The sequence below is a fragment of the Camarhynchus parvulus genome, chromosome 4 (genome assembly GCF_901933205.1).
Source record: "Camarhynchus parvulus chromosome 4, STF_HiC, whole genome shotgun sequence".
In the NCBI taxonomy this organism is placed as follows: Eukaryota; Metazoa; Chordata; class Aves; order Passeriformes; family Thraupidae; genus Camarhynchus; species Camarhynchus parvulus.
The window spans coordinates 2,395,170-2,415,422 of record NC_044574.1 but is presented as its reverse complement, the minus strand read 5'-3'; the positions used below and the strand labels follow the sequence as shown (position 1 = coordinate 2,415,422).

Sequence of the window (20,253 nt, the reverse complement as noted above, 5' to 3'; positions counted from 1 at the left end):
GCTTCCTGATGCCATTTCTGGCCTGTCAGGGAGCCCACGGAGCCCTTGTCACCAAGTGTCCCTTGGCCCAGGGATTGCTGGGGCAGGTGGGCTCCAGATGGGTGCCCAACCCCTTCCCCAGAGCTGAGACATCCTCCCTGCAGAGCACAGGGTCTGCAGATGAGCTGGGTCTCCTGTGGCCAAAAGTCTCTGGGCCGTGTCCCACTTCCCTTGTCCTGTCCCTGCTGCAGATCAGCCCGTGCTGGAGATGCCAGCGGACCCCTGGGGTTTGGTGCTGGCCACCAGCCGAGCTCTCTGGGCTGGATCTCCATCACAAGCATCTTCCCAGGTCTGTGCAGCCACACAGGGCATCCCCAGGGTGAGGAGGAGGAGGATGGTGTTGCCCAAACCCCATTCAGTGGGAAGGAAGCAGCTGAGCCGGGTGTTCTTCCTGCCGGGGTGGTCTCTCCTGCAGCCCCGGGGGTGGCACTGAAGCACAGTGCCAGCAGCAGCTCCAGGGATGCTCGCCTGCTCCTCCTTCCCTGGATGAGCCCAGCGAAGCCTCGGGACACAGAACCAACTCCTCCTGAGCTGCTGCCCCAGGCAGGTCACTCCACCTCTTCATGTCTCATCAAAGCAGCGCTACCAAAGCTGCTCTGCCTGGCAGAGAGGTGGGAACGCCAGCAGGTAGCACAGTGAACAGAGCCACCACTGCCATGACAGCCGTATTAGCATCCACGGGAGACACAGGAATAATTTGGCTTCTGCAGCTTCTGAAGGCTCGTGCAGAGGCTTTGTACTCCATCTCCCTGACCGTGTGCGGCTCCATCTGCAGCAGCAGCACACCCACATCAGAGAGGAGCGATGGCAGCGGGGCTGGTGACCTCGGCGTGCCAGGGGGATGTCACTGCTCCTTCCCCAGCCCATGGGATCCCTTCCATGCCACCAGGGGCATGAGCCATGGCACGTGTGGCCAGGCCAGCTGGGAGCCTCAGAGAGGAGCCCACAGGGTGGCCGTGGGTGCTGGCACCGTGGGGAGGTGGGTGCTGGGGGCTCCCTGGCCAGGCTGGGTGCCACCAGAGCCTCCTCCTGGCCCCCGTGGCTGGGAGGGTGACTGATGTTCCCTCAGAGCACTCCAGCCAGTGACCTACATAGGCACGAGTGCAGATCCCTCGCTCCTGTGAGCTGCGTGCCCACGCAGCTCCCAGCACCCCTGGGTGATGCTCAGCGTGGGACTGAGGGGCACAGCCACCCCTGGCACGGCCCTGGTGGCAGGGACAACTCCTGTGCCCTCAGCCAGGCCAGCCCAGGGCTCCTGGAGGAGGCACAGTGGTGCTCAAGCAGAGCCTGGAGCGCTGCTGAGATGGAGGGGGTCAGCACTGCCAGGTCCTTCGGGGACATGCAGAGCTGGCCTTGGGGACAGGAGCTGAGCTGGACTCAGGGAGTGCTGGGAATGTGGCTGGTGAAGGGGTCTCTCCTTGCTGGGGGCTGCAAGGGCTGAGCACTGAGGAGGGAGAAGAGCAGCTTGGGCGGAAGCGCTCTGTTGGCACGAGTACAGTGGGATGGAAACGGGTGTGATTAAGAGCCTGCAGGAAATGAGAAGGGCTGTGAGGCTCCCAGCAGCCGGGTTCTGGAAAAGCCTCCAAGAAGACAGGCATGAGGGCAGGGCATGAGCTGGCTTCGTGGTGGAGCTTCCTTAGCGAGGAAGCAGATTTGGGGTGTGCAAGCTGCCCCAGGAGCTGCTCCAAGTCCTCCATCCTCGAGTCCCACACGTGCTCTGATCTGAGAACAAACGCCTCGAGTCCTCCCGGAGCCAAGGCAGGATTAGGCTGTGCTGTGATGTGTCATGAGTTTGGTTCCTGCCCCTCCAGAGCTCATCCTCCAGTGCTGCCCCTCTCCACAGCCAGCAGCATCTCTCTCCCCTCTGCAGATAAGGAAAATCAGATGTGTTGCCCCACAAAGCACTACCCTGCGAGCAGAGCTGGGTCATTCACTCCTCTCCTCTGTGATTCCAGGAGAACCTGACTTCCTCCCTCATAAATCTCATCTCCTGGCTTCCTGTGTCCTGAGGAGAAGATTTATGTGTCTGCCTCGTTTTTCCCTCTTCCACGGCTTTACCAGCAAGGGTGAAGGAGAGGATAGGTGGAGAAAGGGCTGAAGCTGGCAGGTGACTTTGCAGTCAGGGCAGTGAGAAGCAGGGCTCTGACCTCTGAGGTCAGCCCTGCAGCATCACAGATGTGTCCCATGATGTGTCCTCTGCAAACCCAGCAGGTTTAGTGCCTCTTATTCACAAAATCCACCACCCATGGTGGCCGGAGAAACCCAGTGCTGGGGCTCTCTGAGGGGTGTCCATGAGATTCCTGATGTTTCCTCAGCTCCTGGGGTCACTCAGCAGAGGAGAGATCATTCCCAAGTGTGTGAGCATCCAGCAGAACTCATGGCATGTCACAGTGGCATCACCTGCTTTCACCTGTACATCCCCCGTGTGACTTGCTGTCTCACTTCATCCATGTGCCTGGAATTCCCATAGGAACCAGAGAAGAAAAACACTCATATCTTTAAAAATTGCTGAGATGGAGGGTCCACCATTGTGCAAAACCTTTCCAAGCTGTTCCTGTGCCAGCTGGCCTCACTTTTTAAGGAAGTTGCTTCTCTGACATGCCAACATGCATTTCCAGCTGCCATGAGCGGAGCTTGGAGCTGCCACTCAGAGCCCCATCCTGCACATTCTCTGCTCCATGCCCCCTGCATCCCTCTGAATTGGCCTTTTTCCTTCCTTGCTCTTCATTTTCTCCCCTTTCCTCAGTTTCCCTCTGTGCTCAGGGCTGCAGGATAGTTACAAGCAGAGACGTTGCTGCTTAGCTGCTTTTAACCCACTTCAAGCGTGCCACTTTGCTTTTGGGATCATCCTGCTGTCTTCGTCGAAATGTCAAATGCCTCACAGAAATCCGAGCGTGCTCTGCCGAGGCTTTTACCTCCCCTGACCAAACTTGGAACCTCATCAAGCCCGGCAGCAAATGGGTTTGATGAGCCGTGCTCTCCTCAGCCCTGCACTGACTGCTGTGGCTGCCTCATGCTGCCCTCCTTCACAGGGGGTTAGTCAGGCACCAAACCCATCCTCTGGGCGGTCCCAGCCCGCCTGCATCCCCCAGGTGACCGTGCAGGGCTCTGGGGCTCCCTGTCCCACCCACTGGGCTCTCCTGAGGTCGCTGTGCAATGACCACTCCAAGGAGAGCCCTGGCAGAGTGGAGCACCGGGGGGCTCCTGCTTTGGCTTCAGGTCTCTCCTGGAGAGAGGAGTGACCACAGCCCTGGGGTCCTGTTGGAGTAGACCCCAGAAGGGGCTGTGGTGGGCTCAGGACCTCGGAGGGGCTCCAGCAGCCCCGGGATTGAGGTGCTGAGCACCATTGCCCAGGAAACGAGCTTGAAGAGTGGCTGGGAAGTGCTGGATGCCAGGTGCATCTGAGATGTCCTTTGGAGTGAGTTCCTCAGGTTCGGGGACAGCCCAGGAGAGCCCATCAGACCCTAGATTGGACCATCCCGACCCCCCACAGCGGGGCTCATTATCCGTGCTCGGGGATGCCAACCACAGCACGGAGGAGAGAACCAGGGATGCGTGGGAGAGTCCTGGCGCGGCTCTTTGACATCCTCACAACTGTTCCCAAACGGAGTTGCTCCATGTATAATTTATAGGCTTCCCTTTGTCCTTGTGGCTCGTCTCTGATCTGCCGGCGGTTCGGGGAGGCCGAGGGTGCTCCGGCGAGGCCCCGCTGAGTGACAGCGTCGCGTTTGCTGCGTCGGCAGGGGACCGGCCCCGTCCCACGCTGCGGCAGCCACGGCTCGCCCCGAGCCCCGGTGCAGCATCACGGGGCTGCTCCTGCTTTTAAACCGTGCCAGCGGCGCTCCTGCCCCGTGCCCGGCCCTCGGAGCCCTTCCCAGCACCCATCGAGGGTGCTGCAGAGCAGGCTGGCACACTCGGGCTCCTCTGGGCTCCAGATGTGGCCAGCAGGTCCCTGTGCCCTCCCTCGCTGCCCTCTTGCTGCCGGCGTCGCCAAGCTCTGGCACAAGGAGAGAGGTGACCCCACGTCCGTGACGGGACATCAAGGGTGGCTCATATATCGCGGATATCGCGACAGGCGGTGCCCAGGCCAGCGTGGGTGCCCTGGGCCGGGAGGGATGAAGCGAGGACGGGCGCCTCTGGCTCCAGCCCCAGCCAGCTCGCTCCTCCAGCTCGCTGCTCCGCCTGTTGCTGTCCATACTAACGAGCAGCCCCATCCCGTCCCTCGTCTCGTCCTGCCTCGCAGACATCTCCGGGTGTCTGGGCACGGCTCCAAGCCCGGGCGGCGCGTGGAGCAGCATCCCGACGAACGCGGAGCGGGGCCGTGCGGGGAGGGCTGTGAGAGCCCCCCGGCCCCGCTGGCTCCGCGCTCGCCGCCGGCCTGGGCAGCGCCGCAAGTTTGGCTGTGCCGGCGCTGGGGACTCCGGGCTGCTCTGCTGAGTCAGCGCTTCGTGCCAGCAGGACCGAGGCAAGGCAGGGAGGGGACCGAGGGGTGTCTGAGCCGTGTGTCCGTCCGCAGTGAGGGCAGGGGGGCTGCGGAGCCAGCGAGGCTCCCGCCTCGGCGTGCGGGGACGCTGCGGGAGCACTGGGCTGTGCTCTGGGGATGGGGGACGCGGGACGCGGTGTGGTGCGACAAAGCTGAACCGCTGCTCGCTGCGGATGGAATCTCTGGTTTTGGCCGCGGCCCAAAACGAGCCGACGGCCTCCCCTGCAGCCCGGGATGTCCCAGCAGGGCTCCCGGTGTGCCCCGTGCTCATGGTGCCCGGGCAGTGTGATGGGCTGGCGGGGGTGGGTGCTGGGGGTACGTCTGGGACAGGGCAGTGGAGGGGTTCGCTTTGCAGCTGTGGGGTGCAAGAGTCCTGCAGAGCCGTGCGGGAACGATGGCAGGGACGGGGACAATGGCAGGGACGCAATCCCTGAGTGCAACCCCCCTGTGACCCCGGGTCCTGCCCCTGTGCCGCCTGTGAAGTGCTGCCGGTGTCAGTGACATCCCCCGGCCTCACTGAAGGTTCTCCCTCCTGCTCGTTCCCATGTGTCTGAAGCGGCTCCGTATCCCCAAGCCACTGTCTCACCACTGCTCACAGAGTGGGTCCCCCATGCCTGCAGCCCAGCCAGCGCCTCTGCTGCCCAATCCGGCCACAACCACTCGTGACATGTCCCCTGTGTCACCCTGGCCGTGCCCAAGGCAGGATGGACTCCACGCCCATCCCGCCACGTCCCGTGCTCCATGGGTGCCCCACGCCTTGCCCATGCCCCGCAGAGCTGGCGCCCGTGCCTGGCGGGTGCCCCGTGTCCGTCCATCTGTCCATCCCTCACGGTCCCAGCCCCTTGCCCTGGCCCCGGCCCTGCCCTCCCGCTGCCCGCGCCCCGCACACGAGGCACCAGCCCCGGCGAGGCAGAGCTATTTTTAACAGCCGCTTCTGCTTGATTTGAGCTGTGAACTCGGAACGTGTTTATGCTAAAGGGCTTTCTTTTCCCTTCTCCCTTTGTGCTGAGGAGGCAGCGCCGCAGATCAAAGCCTGTCTCTTCGCGTTTGCTGATGCGGGGCTGCGAGGGAGCCGAGCCGGGAGAGGCCGGCACTTCCACGGGGACACTCGTGTCCTCGGGGGCCGCGGTGGCGTGGCCGGCTCTGACGCACCTCTCTTTGTCCCCGCAGGTCCGGGAGCCATGGGCGGGCACGGCGGGCACCGGGCGGCCGCGAAGCGGCGCTGAGCCCGGCGGCGGCCGCGGGCGGGACCATGAGCGGCTGCGGGCGCCGGCGGGAGCCGCGGAGCCGGGCACGGCCGCCGGGCGGCGCGCCCGGGGCTGTAGGGCCGGGCGGCGGGCAGCAATGCCCTGCGGCCCCTCGCCCACCTCCCAGCATCCCCTGTCGGTGGCGGCGCGGGATGAGGCTGCCCGCCCGCCCCTGCAGCTCCGGGGAACGGCTGCAGCCCAGGGCTCCGGCCCCGCGGCCCTGAGCCATGGTCAGCCGTGAGCCCGTAGCCCGGCCCGGCCCCCGCCCGGCGAGGGGCAGCCAGGAGAAAGCCATGACGGTGCGCTCGGTGCTGCTCAACCGCGACTCGCCCGACATCGAGCCGCCTCAAGCGCCGGGCGCAACCGCACGCAGCAGGTCCGCTTCAAGGACCTGGTGGAGGCCGGGTGGGCGGGCGGACAGCCCGGCCCCCGCCGCCCCGGCCACAACACCCGACGTGCCTCGCCGCCCCAGGGACCCCCTGAGCCGGGCGTCTCCGTGCCTCGCGGGCGCAGCTGGCCCCAGGCGCAGCCCGGCTCGCTGACGCTGCCCATGCCCAGGAAGGCGTGCATGAGCACCGCCATCCAGACCTCCCCCAGCCTCCAGAAGCCCTTCCCGGCCCCCCAGCCCCGCAGTAAAAGCGTCTGCGATGTGGAGGAGGATGCGGTGCCGCCCGCCGCGGCTAGCGCCGGTGCCCGGCAGCGGCCGTGCCCACCGTGCCCGGCTGGGCCGTGCCCCCTCGGCCCCCGGGGCGCCTCCCCGCCACGGCGCACCGCTGCCCTCGCCCAGCCCGCCAAAGCGCGCCGCACCCCGCCACCGCCACCACCCAGGGACCCCCACACCCCTTACCAGGGCAATGCCCGCTGCGCCCCTCCGGTGCAAAGCTGCACCCCCGAGCCCTGCCCGCCACCCCCAGCCTGTGCCCAGCTCCGCTGGAGCCCCGGCAACCAGGGCGTCACCCCACGCCCGGCCTCCGTGCCCTGCGGCCAGCCCGGCCCGCCCGCCGAGCACCGGGGCTCGGCCGGAGCGACTCGGAGCGGAGCCTGCCCTGCGGCCGGCCCCGTGCCAGCCCTCGCCGCACCGGCGCCAGCCCGTCCCTCGCCACGGACACCCACGGCCCCCTCGGCAGCCACCTCAGGGCACCCCCCGGGGACCCCCGGCCCCCAGCACCAGCTCTGCGCCGCCATTTGGGGGACCCTGCTGCGCCGCCAGCCCCCGTCCCACCGGCACCACCGGCCTGGCACGGCTCGGGACAAGCCACCAGCCACCCCGGCACCTGCAGCCGGCTCCGCGCCGCCCAAGCCGGGCACGGCTGGGCAGGACCCGAGGGACCCGGGGAGCCGCCGCCCACGGCCACACAGGGCCCCAGCGTGGGGACACGAGCGGAGCCCCCGGCACGGCCAGCCCCGCCCTGCCGCCGAGCAGCCCGACACGCTGCACCACGTCCAGGACCTTCTGCAGCTGGTGGTGGTGGCCAAGGGGCCGGTGGGACCACCAGCGAGGGCTGAGGACGCCCGGACATCTCAGGGAGAGCACCCCCGGGGGCCCGGGGAGCAGGGGGACCTGCATTCCCAGCTGCAGTCCCTGGAAGGGGTGCTGGAGACCAGCCAGCAAACCATCCGGGTGCTGCTGGACGTCATCCAGGACCTGGAGAAGAAGGAGGCGCAGCGGGATGGGTGAGTAGGAGGGGACAGAGTGTGGGGGGCTGTGGGGACAATGTCCTGGGGGCTGGGGATGCAGGATGGGGGACCCTGACAGAGATTTGGATGCGGCTGCCAGCTTAGGGTGTTTCCCCCTGAGAAACTCAGAGCTGCTGTCCATGAGGCTCCAGGTCTTGGTGAGAGACCCCATGTGCCCAGGGATGGGGGATGAGAGGGTGCTGGGTTCCTGCCTGGCTCTGCTGCAGCTGATTTGTCCCTTGGTCACTGGGAGAAGGGATCTAGAATGTCACATCCTAACAGCAGGCTTGGCCAGGCACCCCATCCCTGCCCCATCCTTGGAGGTTCCTTTGGCACAAATCCATGGCTGGTGCCCCCGCGATGGGTTTGGCTGCATCCCAGGGAGGTGCCCAGCACCCCCATCCTGCCCTGCCCAGGGCCTGCTCCAAGGGGCAGGGAGTTCCCCAGGCCAGCATTCCGTGGCCTCCCAGGCAGGTTTGCCAGATGGAGGAAAGTGAGGAAGGTGTTCTAGGTCAGCCCACCATGGCCTTGAGCTGAAATGCTCCAAACTCATCTCCCACAAGTGCAACCAACAAACCCCCAAGAGGTGCCAGGCCTGGCATCCTCCTGTAAAATCTCTGGGGCTTGTTTCTGATGCCCAAGATTGCCATGATTAACCATTAAATCAAATGGTTTTGGCTGTGAGTGAAGCACAGGGAACATTGTCCCCATTGCCCCTGTGCCACCCCTGGAGCACTGTCAGTGGGGAGGGACCCTCAGGGGTCTGGGACACCTTAATTAAGACCTCAAATCCATTTACTGTTACAGTCAAACAAGCAAATAAGACACCCAGAGATAGGAAATGCAGGGATAGGAAATCACATCAAACATTATCCTGGTGTCCTTGTGCTGCAGAACAGCAGAGCCTCGTTTGCCACAGGTCAGATCCCAGGTGCCCACTGCACACCAGAGCAGAACCACCAGCGCTGAGACACCCTGGCACCAACCACCAGCAACATCCCACAGAAAATTATCCATATAAAACATGAAAGAGTATCCCAGGATGAGCTCTCCCAGCAGAGGGGGGCTGTTGTACAACGCCAGAGCTGCAAGCACACACACATTTACGTACCATACATATATATATATATATGTATAAAGGGCTTCATGATCTAATTCAGGTGCTGGCAGAATAAATCCCCATTGTAATGTGTAATTTGGTGCATTAGCAGACCCAGTTTCTGAGGGCTGAGAACAGCCATGGTCAAGGTCGAGTAAAAGGAGGAAGGAAATGTGACGTGGATGTGGGACATGTTCTGTCAGCTGTGCCCCCAAAATCCACAGCCCTGAAGGGGCCCCAAAGGGACCAACAGCATTCACAGGGCTCCTTTTGGGCAGAGCAGAATGAGCAGGGATCAGCAGTGCTGGGGTGCAGGAGGACCCCAGTACAGCCCTTGGGATCAGGGTGTCTCAGGGTTGGGGTCTGGTGCCAGCAGCAGAGATATGTGGGGTGAAGACCCCTTCTGTGGAGAGGGGGGAGGATGCAGCAGCGTGAGCTGAGCCTGGGCAGGAATCAGCTTAATCCAAGCCCTGTGCACCTTCCTGGAGGAGGAGAAGGATGCTCTGGTAGAAAAACATCAAAAAGATAAATTCTGAGTCTGGCGTAGGCTGGAGATGAGTCTGGAGCATCTCCCTGTGCCCATCTGCCAGGGCACAGCTGTGCCAGGGCAGCACCACGTGCCTTGTGCTCCCTCCATGGCACCACGTGTGGGGAGAGGTGTGGGGAGCCTTGGGATGGGGATTGGGATGGGGATGGGAGGGAAGGACACAGCAGGAAGGGTTTGGGGGTGCCACAGTGCCCAGCACTGGTGTGATCCCATCAGAGAAGCACCTGGCTTGGTATTAATTGGGATCACATGGGAGGAGAGGGGATGGATCCCAGAGAGGAGAGAGGGTGGGATCTCATAGAGGAGAGGGGGTGGCATTCAGGGAGGAGAGGAGATGGATCCCGGAGAGGAAAGGAACTGGGATCTAGGGTGGAGAGGAGATGGATCCCAGACAGGAAGAGGAGCTGGGATTCAGGAGGAGATACAGGGAGAAGAGGGTCTGAATGCCAAGGAGGAAAGGAGCTGGGATCCAGGGAGGAGGGGAGATGGATCCCAGAGAGAAAAGGGGTGGGATTTAGGAGGGGCTATCCCAGAGAGGAAGAGGAGCTGGGAGTCAGGAGGAGAGGAGATGCATCCCAGAGATGAAAGGGGACGGGATTTGGGAGGGGATACAGGGAGAAGAGGGTCTGAATGCCAGGAAGAAAAGGAGCTGGGATGCAGGGAGGAGAGTCCTGGCTGCTGGGGTGGGACAGGGGCAGCAGAGGACTCGGGCAGACCCAGAGCAGGTCCCCAGGCTCACGGCACATCTCTGTCACAGGCGCCACTCGTACCGGACCGGGCAGGACATCGCCAACTGCGGGACCTGCCGGGACTGTGCCTGCATCATCTACAGGTGAGGGCCTGAGCTCTGAGCACCTCCTGGGCTCTGCTCCTCTGCACTCCCAGATTTCTCCCCTGGCTGTGAGGCACCAGGGAGGGTGACAGCCAAACCCGCACCTCCTGTCCCCATGTTGGGGACACCACACACAGAGCACTTTTGGGTGTCTGGGCTGTCACTTGGGCTGGGTCTGTCCCTCCCTCCCTGTAGATCAGGATCAGCCAGGGTGATCTCCATGGAGGTGCAGCATCTGGAAGGGGCTGCTCTGGCACCATGGCAGAGCATTTCTCTGCTGTAGCAGCAATCAATCGGGGAAGCCTCGCTGGCGGCTGCTGCGTGGGCTCGCTCCAAATCCAGCCTGCATCCTGTTGTCCCTGTGCCAGCTCTGCACAGATGCTGCACATGGGCTCCTGCCCCTCACTGTGGTTTGGGAACACAGGGCCTGGGCTCTGCTCCCCAGCGCTGGCTCTGGGCCAGGGTGTGGAATCCCCTCCCTCTGCTGCACTCTCTGCTCAGATCCCATTTGGGCTGTGGGAAAAGGCATCTCTTGCCCTCCCAGCATTGTCTTTGGGGGAATTGGGAGGCTTGCAGTTTTGTTAAAGCTTTCTGCCCTTCCAGGCACCCCTGGGTGTCCTTCTGTCCCTCTGGCTGCCCCCTCTGCAGTGCAGGTGGCTGGCCAGGTGTGTTCCCATTTGCTGTTAATTAGGAGATGCTGATGCTGTTGGCACTGGGATGTGTGGGACACGGTGGGCTGCTCCCAAGCCATGCTCTGTGGTGCCTGATCACCGTGGTGCACCTGTGCCACTGCCCTGCCATGCTCTGCGAGCACTGTGCCCCCTCCTTGGGGCACCTCAGGCTGGGGGTGCCCGGCTGGGGTCCCCTCGTGTCCCTGTGCTCAGTGGCAGTGCTGCCTCAGCGCTCCTGCTCCCCATACTTGCTCTACACTCCTTCACTGTAGCTCTTGGGGGACTTCAGGCTAATTAGGCCTGACGAGCCTGTCCCCAGGCAGGATGGCAGCGGCACAGATGTCACATCTGGGGGAGGTGGCTCCCCAGAATGGCCACTGGGGACTCACTGTGGCTTTCACTGCCACCCGTGGAATGAGGAGAGGCTCTGTGGGGACACAGGGGGACAGAGAAGGGGCAGCACCCCCAGGGATAGCCCATGGAGGGGATCAGACCTGCCTGGCCCTGTCCCACCTCAGGGTCCCAGAGCAGTGCCATCCCCTCCCTGTGTCACTGCAGGGGAGCTGAGGCTGCTCCCTGCTCTGCACCCCTCACCCTGTTCTCTAGAAATGCCTGGGACACTCCTTGTCCTCGCCAGGGGAGGTGACAGGAGGTGACAGGAGGTGACAGGAGGTGTCAGCACGCCGAGGGGGGCTCGTGGGGCGCTCCCCGTGTGCGGGGTGGCAGCGCCACGTGGCCGTTCCCGGGCACGCTCGGTGTCACCTCGCTGATGCGATGGGACGGGGCTGGTGCGAGGAGATTGACGCGTTTTCCGCCAGAGGGAACAGCGCAGCACGAGGCTGCCGGCAGCCAGCCCGCACCGCAGGGTGCTGCGGGGACACCGGGGGCTGCGGGAGCTGCAGGGACACCAGAGGCTGCCGAGACACTGGGGGCTGCGGGGACACCAGAGGCTGAGGGGACAGCGGGGCTGCAGGGACACCGGGGCTGGGGGGACACTGGGGCTGTGGGGACACCAGAGGCTGGGGGACACTGAATTCCCCGGGGACGATGTTTGGGGACTCGGGGGCTGTGTTGGGGACACTGAGCTGCCCCGGGGCTGTGCTGGGGACATGGGGCCTGTGTTGGGGACACTGCACTGCCCGGGGACGGTGTTTGGGGTGCCAGGGGCTGTGACAAACAGGGGGCTGTGACAGATGGGGAGCTGTGGCAGGTGAGAGGGGCTGCGGCAAGGGGATGCCACGCTGCCCTCTGACACGGTCCCCGCGTGTCGCAGCGTGGAGCACGATTTCCGACAGCAGGAAGGTCGCTTCCAGCGGGTGCTGAGCCACATCGAGGGCGACACGGGGCCGAGCTCCCCCCCGACGGCGCTGGGGGCGGCGGGGGTGGCGCTGGGGGCGGCGGGGACCCCCTCACCGCCCAGGCAGGAGCCGTCGCCCGTGTCGAGGCTGCCGGCAAAGCTGGACGTGAAGAAATCGCGGCGCAAATGCTTCTGGTTCCTGTGAGCCCGGAGCGCGGGGGCGCCGTCCCAGCACTGAGCCCCTGCCCACCTCTCCTCCTTCCCTCCCTCCCTCGGTAGGGTTTGGGTAGCACCAGCTTTTCTATTTTTAACCATTCCGTTAAACGCGGGGAGCTCGGGTGTGTGGGAACGGCGAGGGGAGCAGCGGCTGTATTTAAGGAGAATTCAATAAATTCCAAGGAGACGCTATTTTTGTTACATCCTCTCCCGCCTGTGCGCTTCTGTTGTGGAGGGGGATGAGAATGAGGAGGGGGCAGCGGCTGTTTTCCCTGGATTTCCCACTGTTTGGGGTTCCCTGAGATGCCCCAGACTCAAATCAATGCCCAGCAGGGGCTGCTCAACCATCCCTCCCATTGCTTCCTGCAGGTTAACTGGGGGCACCGAGGGTTTCCACTGGGCAGAGACAGTGGGGAATGGTCTCCGTGAGACTCTGGCCTGGAGAGAGGAGATCTGTCCCCAAATTCTCCGGGGGGAAGGGTGGGCTGGGCAGGGGTCTCCTGGGTGGGGAAGATGAACTGGCTGCTTACAGGGAGACGGGAATGAGGAGCTCAAATATCCCAGAGGTACAACTCCATTCTTGCCCAGCAGCCTTGGGATGGATGGATGGATGGATGGATGGATGGATGGATGGATGGATGGATGGATGGATGGATGGATGATGGACCGATGGATGGATGGATGGATGATGGACGGATGGATGATGACGGATGGATGGATGGATGGATGGATGGATGGATGATGGATGGATGGATGATGGACAGATGGACGGATGGATGGATGATGGATGGATGGATGGATGGATGGATGGATGGACGGATGGATGGATGGATGGACGGATGATGGACGGATGGATGGATGGATGGATGGATGGATGGATGGATGGATGGATGGATGGATGGATGGATGGATGGATGGATGGATGGATGGATGGATGGATGGATGGATGGATGGATGGATGATGGATGGATGATGGATGGATGGATGGATGGATGGATGGATGGATGGATGGATGGATGGATGGATGATGGATGGATGGATGGATGGATGATGGATGGATGGATGGATGGAGGGGTGCTGTCCCGGTGCAGGCACAGGGATTTTTGGTCACCTCAGCCCTTCCCAGCAGCTGGAGCTGGAGGGTCTGGGACCCCCGACAGAGGCAGGGGCTATGGCAGCATCAGGGGTTGTGCAGGGAGAGCTGCCAGAGGGCGCCTGTGGAGCCACGAGCGAGCAGCAGGAGCGCGGCACAGCCGAGGATCGCTCCGTGCTGCCCTGGGCTGCATTTCACCCTCATCCCTCCTCACATCCATCACTGCACTTCCCCCTCATCGCCCCTCACCCCCATCGCTGCCCCGGGCTGTGCTTCCCCCTCATCCCCCCTGGCCTCCATCGCTGCCCGGCGTTTTCGGCTCTGACTCACAGAGCCTGGGAACGAGGGGTGGGAGCAGGATGGAGCCCAGCGCGACCCCGCACGCATCTCCTGCCTGAGTCACGGCTGAATCACAGCCCGGCGCTGGGATCGCCGCACGGCCCCGGCGGCGGAGCCTCCGCTCCGGCTGCCCGCAGCGCCCCGGGCACGGCACGGCACGGCACGGCAATTCCCCGCTCCGAGCTTCCAGAACACACACCAACACAGCTCATCGCCCACCCTAAGACTCAGTGCAGCTCCTGGGTTTGTCCCCACGTCCCCAGAGAAGATCCCGAGCCCCCGCTGGCCCCAGCTCTGTCCCTTCCCATTGCTGCTCCGTGCGGGGCTCTGACCCGCCTCCCTTCCCGTGTGTCCAGCGCGCTCCTCACACGGTTTTGGCGTGTAAAACTGCGACGGTTCGCCGGGTTCAGCTGATATTTCCAGATAACGCAGCCCAAACCCTTCACTGCTCCCAAAACAGCTTTTCCTGCCCCACCTCCCCTCTGCCCTCTGGCTGCTCCAGCCCTGCTCCCAGCACAGCTCCTGCTTCCCCCTGCATCCCACCGGGCACATCCCTGCCATCCATCCCCATCCTGCTGGGTGCTGGCAGCAGGGCCAGCGAGGAGCAGAGCCAGTCACACCCAGCCAGGCCCCCAAAGCAGTGCCACCTCTCCCGTGTGACCCAAAGGGATGTGGCACAGTGGGACTCACCCTCAGCGGGTTCTCCCGGTCCAGCACGATCACCCTGCGATTGACCGTGCGGAGCAGCTGCTCCAGGATCATCTGGATGTGCTTCTTCACCTGTGCCTGCAAGGTGAGAGGTGGCGGGGTCATGGTAGGGCACGTCCCAGCTGTGGGAGGTGTCCCAGCATGGCTCCTTCAAGGGCTGGTGACATCGGGGTGGTGAGATGGGAACGGAGCCTGAGCAAGGAGTCAGAGCAAGGCAATGTGCTCCAGCAAAAATATGGGATTTGGGATCTCTGTACAGCTCAGCCCTGCACAGAGAGGTGTACAGCTCTGTACACACTCCCTGGCACTGTGGCCACCTGGCTGGGGACAATGGGGACAGCCGAGGATGGCTGAGGATGATGGGGATGGCACTGGGCAGGTAAAGGTGGGATCAACTCTCATGAGGTTGAAGCAAAAGCAGAATCCTTCCCCAGAGCATCCCACCATGCTCTCCATAAAGGCTATTTCAGGTTTCAAAGTTAACGAGATATTTCACCACAATTTCTGAGCTTTCCATCCCGTTCCTGGGCTTCCTGGTGCTGTGGGGATTAAAGAACCACCTCACCCTCCCAGGACACAGTGTCCAACTCAGCTCCCACAGTCACTGCACTGCAGGTGGGACACCTGAATCCCCCAAGGGCCCCCAAAAGGGACCCCAGAGCATCCAGAAAGGGCAGAAACAGAGGAAGGCTCCTGAAAAGCCAGAGCACAGAGCCATGTGCATTCCCAAACCATTCCCTGTGTTCTTGCAGGGACACTCACCAGCTCCACGTCCCCACGGTCCTTGTGCCGTGCTCGCAGCTTCTCTGCGCTCTGCAATCATCAAAACAGGGCTGAGACCCCCAGGAACGGCCCCAGCCCACCCCAGACAGGCCACATTTGGGTGGGTGGGTGCCCACCATGTCCCTGCCTCATGTTTGGGGCCATCACTCTTCATTTTGGAGTGTGATACTGCCCAGGGGGTGACTGGCAATCGCTGACCAGCAGAATTTCACACCAGGTATAAGGCCATTGAAATTTTAGTTACATTTGGCCTGTCCCAAAATAAAATTGGGAAAAGACAAAAAGTAAAAGTGCCTTGAATCAGAAAGGAAACCAAAGAAAAATATCAAACTAAATCAGGTATCATACTTGTGCCTTATTACTTTGTTGTTTGCCTTATGTGATCCTGCCTGTGAGTCAATCAAAAACCAATGTCTGGGTGACCTTGGTCAATGCATCAGGCTTGGATACCATTTGTTTGATTTATTCAAATCCAGGAAAGCCATTCTCATCCTGCTTGGTCTGGTTGGCCAATACCACAAAATATTTCTCCAGATCTTTCACAATACATTATCAATGTGCCCTCACCTTCCTCCCTTCCCTCACTTTCTTCCTCCCTCTCTCCACCTTCCTCCCAGCTCTGCAGAGCTGCTGATGTCCCCACCACCCTCAGGTCAGTGTCATCCCTGAGTTTGGAAGCCCCTTCCCCACTCATGTGGATGTTGGGCAACCCAGCAGAAACTCACTGAGGTGGAAAGCACAAGGTTCGTGTCCCACCCTGGGCACGTTCCTGCTGGGATGGTGACACCCACAGTCAGTGAACTCCAACAATATCCTGGCCAGGAATTTGTGATTAACATCACTCAGAGGGGTTTGCTCAGGTCACTGCCCAGTTGATTCCTGCTTTACCTTCTGGGCCTGGTACAGCACTTCCAGGATGCTGCTGAGCAGCTCGATGCAGGCGTCCTCCTCCTCCCCTGCCTGGATCAGCTCCTGCAGGATGGGCAGGGCTGCCTGCAGCACCAGCTCCCTGCACTCTGGGGGGCACAAGGGGACACAGGCATGAGGGAATTGTCCCCAGCTGTGGAGCCACCCCGGGTATGAGGGAATTGTCCCCAGCTGTGGAGCCACCCTGGGTATGAGGGAATTGTCCCCAGCTATGGAGCCACCCCAGGTATGAGGGAATTGTCCCCAACTGTGGAGCCACCCTGGGATGAGGCAGAGGAGGAATCCCTCCTCAGGGACTCCTCCCCACCCTGTGCATGGCCTCTGGGTGAGCTCAGCAAGGGCAGTGCCCCCAGGACCCCTCTCACCGTGGCACTGGAAGGCTTTGCTGCTGGCAATGTCAGTCAGGGACTGCAGCTTCTGCTTCAGCAGGCGCTGGGGCTGCAGGTTTCCCACAAAGTCCCTCAGCATGGCCCTGCCAGCAGGAGAGGAGTTAAAGCAGGAGCTCCAGGTTCTGCTCAGGATGGGGCTGCTGGGTGGGGAGACCCCCTAAATGGGGGCAGGAAGGTCCCACAGGGCAGCTGTGCCCACCACAGGTACCCAGAAAGCAAACTCTGCCTGAATTCCCAAAATGAAGCCAGCTGGGGCTGAGTTCCCAGGCTAAAACTGAGCAGAACTCTCCCATTTTTGCACTGGGAAGGGGATCAGGAGGTGATTCCAGACCCCCCTGCTCTGTGCTGGATGTGGGGACAGAGGTGGCTGTGGCAGGTGCTGAGCAGCACAGGGGCTGGGGTTGGTGGGGACACAGGGACCCTACCCCAGAGTGGAGGAGTCAAAGATCCCAAACACGTCCTCGAGGATGGAGGGCAGGTACTTCAGAGCCGCTCCCTGCAGAGACACCACAGAGCTGCCTTCAGACAGGATCCCAGAGCACCCTCTGGAGCCTCCCTCCCTCCGGGCAGAGTGCAGCCCCATCCCAGCCCCAGCCCTGTGCCAGCCTGGCCCCAAATGCAGGGAATCCAGGCCAGATCCAGGCTGGGGACAATCCCCAGGAGCCCTTCCCAGATGTTCCCCTGCAGAATTCAGCACATAGTGGCCAGGACAGTGCCCAGTGCCACCGAGCTGCTGGCCCAGATCCAGGCCACAGCCCCAGGGCAGTGAGGGGCTGGGGGGCTCAGGGTGTACCAGGGGACCTGGGGACAGCAGGGCAGCACACGGGGCGGCAGCTCCTCCTGAGGGCTGCACACAGGAGGGACAGTGTCACCCCAAAACAAACACAGACATAGTGACACAGTGTCATCCCAAAAACAAACACTGACACAGTGACAGTCACCCCAAAAACAAACATGGACACAGTGACACATTGTCACCCCAAAAACAAACACAAACACAGTGACACAGTGTCACCCCAAAAATGAACACAGAGACACAGTGTCACCCCAAAAACAAACACTGACACAGTGTCACCTCAAAAACAAACACAGACACATTGACACGGTGTCACCCCAAAAACAAACACAGAGACACAGTGTCACCCCAAAAACAAACACAGACACAGCAACAGTGTCACCCCAAAAATGAACACAGACACAATGACACAGCGTCACCCCAAAACAAACACAAAGACAGTGACACAGTGTCACCCCAAAATCGAACACAGACCCAATGACACAGTGTCACCCCAGCATGGGGACAGCCCGTGCCTGGCCTGGGCACCCTCCCTGGTGCCCAGCTGAGCCCTCCAGGGCCCCCCATGCCCCCATACCTGGGAGAGCAGCGTGGGACCCTCCAGCGGGGACTGCATCAGCTGGTTGAGGGCGAGGAAGAAGCGCTGCAGGGAGTGCTGGAACTCGGCCACCTCCTTCCCCTCGTAGAGCCTGCAAGGGCCAGAGTCCCTGTGCTGTCACCACACTGCCACCATGCCTCTGCAAGGACCAGAGCCACTGGGATGCCACCACACTGCCACCATGCCACACTGCTGTGCTTGCTGGGAATGCCCCACCAAGGCAGGAATGATCAATCTGACTCCATGTTCTCAGAAGGTTCATTTATTACTTATATATAATTCATATATTTATGTATTTTTTAGTGTTATATATAATGTGTATATAAATTACTTATATTATATTATATTATATTATATTATATTATATTATATTATATTATATTATATTATATTATATTATATTATATTATATTATATTATATTATATTATATTATATTATATTATATTATATTATATTATATTATATTATATTATATTACTACTAAAGGATACAGGAAGGATACTTACACAATGATAAAAAGATCATAATGAAAACTCCTGACTCTCTCCAGAGCCCTGACACAGCTTGGCCCTGATTGGCCAATGAGTAAAAACAACTCACAGCAGAATCCAATGGAACATTCACCTGTGGGTAAACAATCTCCAAACACATTCCACATGTGAGCACAACACAGGAGAAGCAAATGAGATAAGAATTGTTTTCCTTTTCTCTGAGGCTTCTCAGCTTCCCAGGAGAAAAGTCCTTGAGTAAGGGATTTTTCAGAGAATGTGAATGCCACACCACACACCTTCCCTGGCATCTATCCTCGATTGCCAGGCAATGTGTGTATTCTATTGCCAACTGTCAGAGGTGGGGCAGTTCTCTTCTGTTCATTGGGCAGTTTTCTTTATCTCTTCCACAACCAATCCTCCCTCTAGGAGATCTCTGCTATTCACGGGCCATTAATTATTAATTATCTTCTGTTCATGGGCCAGTGAGTGTCCCTGCATGGCTGATAAAATTCCATCATTGCACTGGGAGATGCTCTGCCCAGGGGAGGAGCCAAGCATTCCTACCTGGATACAATCTGAGGTTTGGAACAGCACAGCAGCCTTTGCCCACTGCATTCCCAGAGGAGCAGCTTTCTGCTGCCCTGCATTGCCAGAGGGAGCCCAGGCCCATCTCCAGCAGCCCTGGAGCTGCAGAGGAAAACTCCCCCCTTGTGCAGGATCCCTGCTCCAGCAGCAGCACAGCTGGCACTGCAGGAGGGCTGAGCCCCCATGGGATGGGGCTGTGCCACCCCCTGACACACAGAGGGGCAGCTCCTCTTCTCGCTCTGGCAGTGCTGTTTTGTTTTACTGCATAGTTTATTTTATATTTTTGTTTTCTTCCCTAGTAAAGAACTGTTATTCCTGGTCCCATATCTTTGCCTGAGAGCCCCCCTTAATTTCAAATTTATAACAATCCAGAGGGAGGGGTTTTACATTTCCCATTTTTAGGGGAGGCTCCTGCCTTCCTTAGCACACATCTGGCTTTTCAAACCAAGACACCATCCCAATTCTTTATACTCATCCATCAATATTTGGATCTATGGGTGGACCTAGGGGTGAGCCCTGGCACTGCCACAGCCACTGCCCCACCATATCCACAGACCCACTCACAAAACCTCATTTTTTCTTTTTTAAAAAAGCCTCTTTTCCATGATTCCACAGCCCAAAACCCTCTCAAAGCAGTTCAACCTCATCCTAGTTGAGCAGGAACATCCTGAGCCCTCCATCCCCCCTCACCAGCTGGACCAGAGCAAACTGAACAAGGGAATTTTAGCCATGGGATGTGCAGAGCTGCAGAAAAAACTGCAAAGTTCAGGTGTGATCACAGGGATGGGCACTGCTTGGGGTAATTCCCCCACCACTGACTATCACAGACATATTTTATGAAAAATCCTTTTGCTAGGATTTTATCTCCTGAGAAGCTGAGAGGCCTCAGAAATTAAATGTAAATTAAATAATTACCTGCTGCTGTGGAATGCAACAGGTGCATCTTTGATTGGTCTCATGTGGTTGTTTTTAATTAATGGCCAATCACAGTCCAGCTGTCTCGGACTCTCTGGTCAGTCACAAGATTTTATTATCATTCCATTCTATTCCTTTCAAGCCTTCTGATGAAATCCTTTCTTCTATTCTTTTAGTATAGTTTTAAGATATCATTTTCTTTTAATATAATATATATAATAAAATAATAAATCAGCCTTCTGAAACATGGACTCAAATTCTCATCTTTTCTCTCATCTTTGGACCCCTGTGAACACCACCACAACCGACACCAAGCAGTGGCAGGAAAAATCCAGGCACCAGCTATGTAAGGAAATCCTGGAATTATGGACTGGTTTGGGCTGGGAGGGCCTTAGAGCCCATCCAGCCCCACCGCCTGCCATGGGTTGCTCCAAAATTTGACCTCAAAATCTGAGGGCAATGAGCACAGGCAGGGAAAGTTTTGCCACTCTCAGTGATGGCTGAAAAGGAGAAGCAGGC

At 59.9% G+C, this 20,253-nt stretch overlaps 1 protein-coding gene across 1 annotated transcript in view; it reads right to left on the bottom strand.

Annotated features, from left to right (window-relative positions):
- Positions 1-20,253, bottom strand: part of LOC115903762 (dedicator of cytokinesis protein 2-like) — a 49,090-nt gene that overhangs the window by 14,101 nt on the left and 14,736 nt on the right. Inside the window, 6 exon segments of the mRNA XM_030948448.1 lie at positions 14,231-14,326; positions 15,011-15,061; positions 15,920-16,047; positions 16,324-16,430; positions 16,773-16,843; positions 17,721-17,832. Coding sequence (XP_030804308.1) covers positions 14,231-14,326; positions 15,011-15,061; positions 15,920-16,047; positions 16,324-16,430; positions 16,773-16,843; positions 17,721-17,832 — 565 coding nt within the window.